General features: G+C 35.7%; 1 protein-coding gene across 1 annotated transcript in view; it reads left to right on the forward strand.

Annotated features, from left to right (window-relative positions):
* LOC106473285 overlaps positions 1-11,235 on the forward strand; it is a gene marked incomplete at its 5' end in the record, with an annotated part of 24,367 nt that overhangs the window by 10,579 nt on the left and 2,553 nt on the right. The window contains 3 exons of the mRNA XM_022401747.1: positions 2,117-3,646; positions 4,157-8,020; positions 10,011-10,336. Of these exons, the coding sequence (XP_022257455.1) occupies positions 2,117-3,646; positions 4,157-8,020; positions 10,011-10,336 (5,720 nt within the window). The remainder of the gene's footprint in view (positions 1-2,116; positions 3,647-4,156; positions 8,021-10,010; positions 10,337-11,235) is intronic.

The raw sequence follows: 11,235 nt of genomic DNA on the forward strand, positions 1-11,235 counted from the left end.
TTAGTAGGTGTAGAAGTCAATGTATGTAATTAAATCATAATTTCAATTAATTGAATTAATTGGACAGTTCTAGTGGGGATTGTATGTTGAATTGAAATCGGTCAGTGTGTACTATATATATATTAATGTGGTCATTATGTGTATTCACTGTAGGTTAGTAGGTGTAGAAGTCAATGTATGTAATTAAATCATAATTTCAATTAATTGAATTAATTGGACAGTTCTAGTGGGGATTGTATGTTGAATTGAAATCGGTCAGTGTGTACTATATGTATTAATGTGGTCATTATGTGTATTCACTGTAGGTTAGTAGGTGTTGAGATCATTGTGTTTACTGTAGTTTAGTATGTGTTGAGATCAGTGTATTTACTGTACGTTAGTATGTGTTGAAGTCAGTGTATTTACTGTAGTTTAGTATGTGTTAAGATCAGTTTATTCACTGTAGTTTAGTATGTGTTGAAGTCAGTGTATTTACTGTACATTAGTATGTGTTGAAGTCAGTGTATTTACTGTACGTTAGTATGTGTTGAAGTCAGTGTATTTACTGTAGTTTAGTATGTGTTGAAGTCAGTGTATTTACTGTACATTACTATGTGTTGCGATCAGTGTATTTACTGTACATTACTATGTGTTGAAGTCAAGAGTATTTACTGTACATTAGTATGTGTTGAAATCAGTGTATTTACTGTGCGTTATTATGTGTTGAAGTCAGCGTATTTACTGTACGTTAGTGTTTGTTGAAGTCAGTGTATTTACTGTACATTACTATGTGTTGAGATCAGTGTATTTACTATAACTAATTTTATGTAATAATTGTGTTAAGATTAGTCACTTGTTATTAACCAGTATAGTTGTAACTCATCTTTAAATGTGTATACATAAAAACTAAATTCAACCATTAACTCTAAGAGGAGTAATAACTTAAAATGGAGTTGCGTTAATCAGTTTCTAGATTCTAAACATTGAATTTTACTGAAAATAAATTCTATCAGTAATACCTTGTTCACTCTATAGAGAATTTTAGGAGAAACTATGAAAACTTACTTTAAAAATAGAATTGGGGATGAAAACAAGTTAAAGTAATGAGCTCTTTTTTCTTCTTCTTTTCCCATTTATAATTTACTAATAGCTCGTACATTCAATTAGGTTAAAAGGACAGAAAACAAACTTTTGTGGTGAACTATAACCTTGGCTCTCTGATCTTGGTCTGCATCATAGCTAGTTTTAAACCTCATTCTTCTGTTGTTTTTGCTTGTTTGTAACATAAAAAGATTTTTCTGTTACAATATTTTGGTTTGTTCACTGGGCAGAGTTCTTTAGACTACAGCTCATGGTATGCTTTGACAGTAGTCTACTAACATAACATTTTCTATAGTCATTGTGTTGCTTTTATCATTCTGATTGTTCTATCTAGCAATCATGTTCTTAGAGTTTCAAAAACAAAAGGAATAATAAAATCTTTTGGGAAAATGTTTATATTTTAGTCTTCAAAGAGAGGACATCAGTAAGAAAATCAATGAATCACTAAAACTCACTGTTTCTACCATTACATTCTGCCAGCTAGTGTCTGCCATTGTTGGCTGTCCACCTTGTTTCTTTATGGTATGTTTAATGAGGTTAGACACAACTCACTGTTTCTACCATTATTTTCTGGTGTCTACCATTGTTGTCTGCCCACCTTGTTTCTTTATGTTTCAGAAGTATTAATGTATATTTCCAGCAGTTGCTAGTAAAACTTATTGTGTTTTCAATATTTTTTGTGAGAGCCTCGCATGTACACTTGCAGTAATATTTGTTTTTTATGGTGAAACTAGATAATAGAAATTATTGTCAAAAAATTGCTTAACATTTCTAAACTCTAACATATAATCAGAAACTACAACATAAAAATTAACTGTGGTAACATGCAGTATATCTTATTTGAAACTGTTTCAGTTAATTTATTTTCATACGTTGACCTACAGGTAAATATCCTCACAGCTTTTATCAGTGTAGCCCTAATAAAAAGAGAACAGCTTGTTAATACAATATTGATGAAATACTTTTTTGTAGCATATAAATGCCTTGCTTATATATTTTTTATTTCCACAACTCATTTTTTTCCTTCTTTTTTTAGAAATATCCAAAAGTTCGCCTGCAGGACACTGCACGTACCTACCTCAATCCAAAGATAGGAATTGGGCTTTGTATACCACCAAATTAAGTGAAGATTATACGCATTCAGATAAAGAGCATTTGTCTCTCAGTCATGCTGTTTGCAATCAATCTCAGCCCGCAGTTTCGCCAGATGTAATGGCAAGAAGTTTAGGGTGTGGTGCATCCTCTTCAGTGGGTGGTGCACAGACAAAATTGGTCACTCAGCGAGTAAATAATACCCAAGAACACCAGAAGACAGTAGTTGTGTCTTTTAATGAGAGAGAGAAGTGTGAAAAAGAGAGTAAAATCCATACAGATAAAGAGGAGAAAGTGGCTGTTACGAGGCATGCATATCATGTATTGAGTACTTCTGGACAGGAAGTTCCCACCTCTTATTCATACTTGTCATCACAATTGCACAACATTGCACAGACATCAAGGGATTCAGGTGTAAACCATGTTGATGCTTTGAACAGAAGAAATCCAATAAATGGGCCACTGCTCATTTGCCCACTAGATAACCAGCAAGATATTAAAACAGTGGACAACATTCAGCAGAACAGGTTATTAAAGCCCTCTCATCGACACATTGGTTCTGTTTCATTGTTAAACAACCATCATCGACCTGCCAACTATCAGGAAAGGTTAGATGATAGGTCATTGGACATTCAGCACGGCAGTAAAGTTCAAGGTTTAAGATTTGTTGACGTCAGGAGAAATTCTCCTCCAGGGGCTAGAGTTCTTGCCCTGGACAGTAGTACAGGAATAAGCCCACTGTCAAAACTGATAGAAGTGCCTTCTGTTGGGAGTGTGCCGAAAGCCAGCTCCGTAGGTAGTAAGTTACAGTTTCTAGCAGAAAAGACAGAATTACCAATACTTGTACCTTCTCATGGTGATATGCACCAGGGGCTAGACATCTCTCTTCTGCAGACAAGGGAAAGTGAAACTTATATGAATAACATGGCTTCTCTAAAAAATCTAACCATACCTGTTAACTTTGATCAGATACATTGTCCTTCGTCATTATCCACACCATCTGGACGTTGTCCATCATCATTATCCACGTCTCTAGCCACAGCATCTGGGCATTGTCCTTCATCATTATCCATGGTGTCTGGGGAAAATGAGACTTATCAGCGTGGATCTTGTAACAGACAGATGGCCAAACAACGCAAAAGAATTTGTCTCACTGCTCAAAATACTGACAATCTCAATAATGGTAAGGAAAAGACTAAAGAAGAATGTGATAGTGGAGAATCCAGCATGGATTCCATTGATGAAGACACTGCCAAGCACACAACAAAAACTGTTTGCCAGAAATTATGTAGCAATGTTAATGATAAGGAAGCAAACATTATAAATGTCCTACCAAAAACACAACTGTTATCAACTCAGAACAAAGAAATGGAGAGAAGCACTGGTGAGACAGACATCTTACCACAACAAGAGATTCAAACCTGTCACAATGCAGAGATTTATTCAAGCTCTGAAAAAGTTAGATTACCTAAAGGTATTCATATTTTCAGCTATTTTTAGATATAATTCTGTTCACTAACACATGCACATAAGAATGTGAAAAATGTTATACTAACCCGGTTATGCTTTAATGATATTGAATTTTATTGGTATCAACACAAAGCCATGAGTTTGAAACTGTTTTTGAGTGTAATGATAAATTAGTTTTTCTTTATTCAATAATGTTATTTGTTTTTAAATTTTACTACATACATTCATAATGTTTCTTAAGATATCAGTGTCTTTTGTTCTAATAGCAACGATTGTATGGGCAAGGTAGTGTTACAACTTTTAAAACAAACTGTTTGCAGTAATAATGATTCTAGCACTTTGTTTCAGATGTAAAACAATATACGTTCGTGTAGCAGCAACAGTATTAAGTTTAAAATTAAGCCAAGATTCATTAAAGATTTGTTATCAAATATTCAAAGAAGTTGTGAAATATTTTCTTTATATGAGATTTTTATAGAACTTGATATTAAAATAGTTTTTATATTGATTGCAGAGTGTTCAACAGAGAGAGACTCAGTGAGTAATATTGTGGATACCACTCTAAAACCATCAACAAAAGAACCATCACAATCTATTAAAATACATAAGCATCTTAAAATTGGTGATGATATCTCTTCATCAGGCAATCCCAGCACGAGCATTAGTCCAGTCTCCCAGTCTTCCACTGGCCAACCAGCCAATCAGCAGTTTATTCAAGAAATACCTTCTCCTTCCTTTCCTCAGCACGACCTGGTTAATTCCCACAAATCACTTGGTACTGATTCAACAGTTTTTCCAAAATTTATTACATGCTCTCAGACAACTTCGGTTACTATCTCTGTTCCATCTGAAATCAATCAGGCTGTTCCCATTCAATCTAATCCACATCCAACCGTTTCCCATTCATTGCACAATCCAATTACAGTTGGAATTGAGCAGACAACTTCTTCAGCCAAACCTAATCAAGTTACTAATACAATCTCTTTACAACCTGTTTCTTCACAACAGTCCAGTGCAGATACTACAGTTAGTACAGTTGAGACTGGACAAACGGGGACATACCCATTGGATCAGCCAACATCTAATCAACTTACCAACACAATTTCTTCACAGCCTGTTTTCACATCTTCACAACAGTCCAGTCCAGATACTACAGTTAGTACAGTTGAGGCTAGACAAATGGGTATGTACCCATTGGCTCAGCCAACATCTAATCAAGTTACGGACACCACAATCTTTTCGCAGCCTGTTTTCAAAGCTTCACAACAGTCCAGTCCAGATACTACAGTTAGTACAGTTGAGGCTAAAAAAATGGGTATGTACCCATTGGCTCAGCCAACATCTAATCAAGTTACCAATACAATCTCTTCACAGCCTGTTTTCACATCTTCACAACAGTCCAGTCCAGATACTACAGTTAGTACAGTTGAGGCTAGAAAAATGGGTACACGCCCATTGGCTCAGACAACATCTAATCAAGTTACCAATACAATCTCTTCACAGCCTGTTTTCACATCTTCACAACAGTTCAGTCCAGATACTACAGTTGTGGCTAGACAAATGGGTATGAACCCATTGGCTCAGCCAACACCTGTTCAGGTTACTGACTCCAAAGTTTCTTCACAGCCTGTTTTCACAGTTTCACAACAGCCCAGCCCAGATACTACAGTTAGTACAGTTGAGGCTAGACAAACGGGCATGTACCCATTGGCTCAGCCAACTCCTATTCAAGTTACTGACTCCACAGTCTCTTCACAGCCTGTTTGCACAGCTTCAAAACAACCCAGCCCAGATACTACAGTTAGTACAGTTGAGGCTAGACAAACGGGTACAGATCCATTGGCTCAGTCAACACCTATTCCAGTTACTAACTCCACGGTCTCCTCACAGCCTGTTTTCACCGTCTCCTCACAGCCCAGTCCAGATGCTACAGTTAGTACAGATGAAGCTAGACAAATGGGTATTTACCCAATGGCTCAGCCAACATCTAATCAAGTTACAGACACCACAGTCTCTTCACAGCCCATTTTCTCAGCTTCACAACAGCCCAGTCCAGATGTTACAGTTAGTACAGTTGAGATTGGACAAACAGGTATTTACCCATTGGCTCCGCCAACATCCAATCAAGTTACGGACACCACAATCTCTTCAAAGCCTGTTTTCACAGCTTCACAACAGCCCAGTCCAGATGCTACAGTTAGTACAGTTGAGGCTGCACAAACGGGTATTTACCCATTGGCTCAGCCAACACCTATTCAAGTTACTGACACAATCTCTTCACAGCCTGTTTTCACATCTTCACAACAGCCCAGTTCAGATGCTACAGTTAGTACATTTGAGGCTGGAAGAACAGATACATACCCGTTGGCTCAGCCAACTTCTAATTTGCAACTTGTTGCTAGTCATGTAGTTAATGCAACAAGTGTCGAACATTCTGATAGTCTGGTGCCTTCCAGCTCTTCAGAAAAAATTGCATACACAGAGAAAGAAGGTGAAACTTCCAAGCATTCTGTTATCACTGAAATTGTTTCTGTTTCTATAGGCACAGCAACACATGCAGTTTTAAATACTGCAAATTCTACTTTAATCACTTCCTCACCTGTTGTATCATCATCTAAGCTTAGCAGTAGTGGGTATGACACATCTGGGAATCGCTTGACATTGATATTTAAAAATACTCCTACTTCAGTTGGACAGCGATCTTTGCTGACACCGGCCAATAGTATGACTGGAGTCACTGTCCCCTTTAGTTCCTCTAAAACTGTTCCGATCAAATTTGTGACTCTTCCAGCAGCAGGATCTTCTCTTAAGACTGTAAAATCTTCCAGTCAGCCAGTTTTAGAGCTAATCAATCCTCCTCCTGGATCTCCGAGCACATCCTGTATTACTGCCAGCAACTCTTTATCAACATCACCAGTCAGATTAGTGGTCTCGCATATAAAACCATCAGGATCAGTGTCGCCATCTCTTTCATCGTCAGTGGTTAACAAAGTGCTTGTAAAATCAGTGGTGGTAACTAGTACATCACCTTCCCTCAAAATTGTTCCTGTAAGAGGAACCATCTGCACTTCCAGCAGTTTGGCTTCCAGTTCGCTGCTGGCTGGTTCTTCACTGTTGGAAAGTAATAAGACTAACACTGGTCACATGTCTTCAGCGGCGTTGGAATTGAGCGAAAAAGGTTGTGAAGGGGAAAGAGTTACAGGTCAAATAAGATCTATGAAAGCAGCAGTCTGTGTCGAAACTAAGTCTCTGGAAGACTGTAGTCCTACCATATCCTGTGAGAATAGTCCAAAACATTTAGAAAAAGAACAAACAGATTCTGGGGAGGCCATGTTGGAATCTACTACAGGAGAAAAATTGAGTAGTACCAAAAATACAGGTAACTTAATTACTTTTACCTCTAGTGGTGGTTTGCAGAGTCCTTGTGAAGTAGAAATTAATGTAGATCATGTGTCTGCTAGGGAGTCAACATCTGCAAGAGGTATTTCAGAGGACCATTGTTACACATACAGTCAATCGAATCCAACTAGTCAAAACAAGGTTATAGAAACCAAAGTATCTGAACTTGTACCAGAAAAAGTTTCGTCAGTTACTGGCACTGAGGGAAGAGACCATGCTTCACTTGATCATTTATCTACAGACAAACCAGATGGGATTCCTGAATCTGTATCACTCCTTGAAGAGAGAGAGGAAAAAAGTCAGATTCCACAAATAACAGAATCTGAAGCAGCAGAGAGTGGAATAATAGATGATCAGACAAAGGAAAAACCTGCAAACTTAGAAGATAGTTCCATTGTGGCCGAAAATAATTCTTCATCTGTAATAATTTCCACACCCAACAAACTTGATTCTAATATTTTAATTGGTGAGATATCATCTGAAGCCAGAGAGAATGGAACGCTTGTGTCTTCAGAAGATAGTCAACTGACCAGAGAACTTGTCCGTCCAATTCACATATCATTAACAAGGACATCACCAGTGCCAACATCAGACAAAAGTTTGGAAGTAAACTCACTAACACAAACTGAAGAGGAAAAGTCCACTGAAGAAGAAATTAAAGAGCAAGGTAAATATGAGAGAAATGTGGAGAGAATAACAGAGACTGAAGAGGAAAAGTCCATTGAAGAACAAATAAAAGAAAGTGATTGTGGCATAGCTGTTATCCTTGACGAACCTACAGAAAATGTTTATTTAAAGCCATCAAAGAGAAAATGTTCAGAAAATGCTGCTGAGCTTATTAAAGCTTGTATGGGACTGGAAGATTATCCCAAACGGGTTGCTCCAGAAGACCACAGTTCAACAAGAACACACGAGGAGAAGGAAGATAAACCATCTCAGAAACACTGTAGACTTAGACGAGAGGATACCAGCAAAAAAAGTAAAGATTTTGATATATCAAATATAGTAGTATTTATTAGTATTGTCAAGTATACCTTTTTCAAATGGATTATTTGTAGAATGATGAGAAAAACTGTTCCCTAAACTCTTTATTTGATAAAATATAATATTACTAACATTTACGGATGAAAATATTGTTAACAAAGAGGGCACTCAATTGATGAAATAATGCATTCAAATCTTTAAAAGTAAATACAGTATATTTAATTAGCTGTACTGATAACCAGGTTAATTTTTAGTTTTGCTCTAAGTAGGTAGCTTGCACTGATTGGAAGGTAATATTAATATTTTGGGTCGTGTTTGTTTGTATTTGAAATTGTAATGGTTTTCACAAAGCAGTAACATTACATACCAAATAAAAAAAAAACTTGGTAAAGACCTTTTTTAAAGTTTTTTTGAGAAAAAATTCTTTTAATTTTTAATTTCTTTTGAAATCTTTGCAGTGGAGAGAAAATTATTCAGAGTAAACAACATTTCCAATACAAATTCACGTGTCATTGTGATAATACAACTGTTTATTGATAATATTTGAAAATCAGAAATTACTATATAAATACTATAGAATTCTGCTATAATTTATCAAGCTGAAATTTTGAGCAGACTAAAGACACAACCTACCTCCTTGAAATCTTGGTCGAAAGAAAGAAATGGTGACCACAAACACATTAAAATGGCTGAGAAAGCCACTAGGGGGACATTCTGAGCTTCTGATTGGTTATTCATGTTATATATAGAAGTAAGTATATATAAGGGAGTGTTTCCAAAAATGGAAAGAGTTGGGTGGGGTGCCACTATTTATTACATGAGCAATATCTTACCAAATTGAAAAGATAAGAGGCTCTTATTTTATAGTTATCTTTTCAATATCAATAATTTGAGTTCCTAATTTATACAAAACTATAGACTTCGTATTTTGACATCACAAACATCTAATTTGAATCAGTGCTGCATTCAACATACCACATGATACACAAAAATTGATGTTTAACGTGTTTTTTAATATTTACTTTTAAATTAAGAAATTGAATAAGGTAAAATACTAAAATTTCAGTTATAATGTACAGGTTGATATCAAACTTATTAACATAAATTCATGAAATATTAGTTCAGTCAAACTTTGAATGCAAGTCAACATGGCCTTTCCCCCGTGACCTGTCTGGAAAGGGTCAAAACTAAAACACTTATTACAGTATTACTTTGACTGATTAACTGATAAGAACAATTACATAAGTTTGTAGGCTTAATATTTAAACTGAACTTTGTTAGATAATGATAATGTTTCTTATAGTAAACTGTAATCAGTATACGTAAGAATGGTACATTAAAAGTAGTTTGTTTCAGTTACAAGTTAATGATATTATCACATGTTAATAAGTTGCTAGTATATGCTTAGGGTTTGTAATTTGAAACATGGTATGAAGTTTTACCATTTTTAAGTATAGCAATTTTTTGTTTTAGGTTTCTAGAAAGTATGTTTAAGTAATAACAGGTTTTGTTAAAAAAACATAATAATTGATTACATTTATAAAAAAAAGATCCGAAACACATTTGGAAACTTTTTTTTGAAAGGTACAGAGGGTCAGTATATTTGACCGAGAAATATTCATCTATACGGTCATGTCAGTCTCAGGATAAAACAAGTTCCAGCTGTCACTTAGGTTTTACATAATTTATACTCGTGAAGAGGAAACATCAAACAAATATTGCTGGATGATTGTTTTTCAGTAGTCACTATAGTTAACTATGATGATAAAGAAAATAACTTTTGGCCTCTGTTTAGTTGAAACGGTGAAGATCACCGTAGATAAGCTACCAAGCAGGGAAAACTGTGAAAACACATCTTTGTTGACAGAAGTTAAGAAGGAAAAGTTTTGCTTCAAATGTTATATAGTATTTTCAACTGTTTATATTTTCAAAAGGTTTTAATATTTGTAAAGCACATCTGTCTATAAAGTATAATATTTTTTCAGTGTTAGAGAATGAAACTTCTGAAGGTTCGAGTGAGGATGAGATGTCACTTCGTGAGTTAGCAAGTCGCTCAAGTGCCCGACAGAAGGTTTTGCCCGAGGAAAAGAATATTACAGTGCATGCCCGCCAACTTCGAGGTTCTCGTCAGTATCCTAAGGACGTAGAGAAAGAAGAAAGTAACAGTCGAGCAAGTAGGCGACCTTCTTCCAACGAATCTCGTAAAAGTGAAAGTCGACCCGGCTTTCGTAGAGACATAAAAAAATTTGTGAGGAAGATAAAGCCCCTGGGAAGCGAACCTCTGACCGAAGCAAGCGATTACCAGTCATAGGTAATGTTCGGGACAAAGTACACAGGGGTAAAGTTTTAATCGAGTGTTTTTTCTCTTTAAGAAATGAGCATCCTAATGTATTAAACTTCAACATGTAACCACTTATCATTATTTATGTAACTGAGGATAAATATATATATTTATTTTCATAAACCTAACACAGTTGTATAAACAACTAAAAGAAAGAAAGTGTAGCACAGTAGCATCTTCATACTTTGGAGATAAAACTAAAGTACAAAAAATAGTACCCATGTATTGGTAGGGATACACTACAGATAAATATGTCTACAACCACACTGTACCTAATCACCTTCTACAGTCAGTAATTCTTGTTGGATGATTAGTCGATATTTGCCGAAGTTGGCATTCTGGCCCTATAATAGATATCTGTTTAAGCAGCATCAAATAACCTAAATTAATAATTACACTACCAATAGAAAAATATCCTCCAACTTCACAAAACAGCAGCTCATATTATTAATTTTTTGTTTATTATATTCACCGTGTCATGGGAAGTATTTCTCGGCTCCAGAATTTTGTTCGGTTCCAAGTTTTTTGTTTTTTTTACGTTATTGCAAATACTAGATTGTGTCTATGAGTAAAACTAGACTTTTATTACATTAATCAATGAGTTAATTGTTCATTTCTACAGATTGTGGAAAACATAACTTTTAAAGTGTGTATGCTAGACCACTCATGACGAAACAGAGGACTGGTCACGCAACTGTTTATTAACTATGTATGGTAGACCACTTGTGACTAAACAGAGGACTGGTCACGCAACTGTTTATTAACTATGTATGGTAGACCACTTGTGACTAAACAGAGGACTGGTCACGCAACTGTTTATTAAATATGTATGGTAGACCACTCATGACTAAACAGAGGACTGGTCATGT

The sequence above is a fragment of the Limulus polyphemus genome, unplaced genomic scaffold (assembly GCF_000517525.1).
Source record: "Limulus polyphemus unplaced genomic scaffold, Limulus_polyphemus-2.1.2 Scaffold6044, whole genome shotgun sequence".
NCBI classification, from domain to species: Eukaryota; Metazoa; Arthropoda; class Merostomata; order Xiphosura; family Limulidae; genus Limulus; species Limulus polyphemus.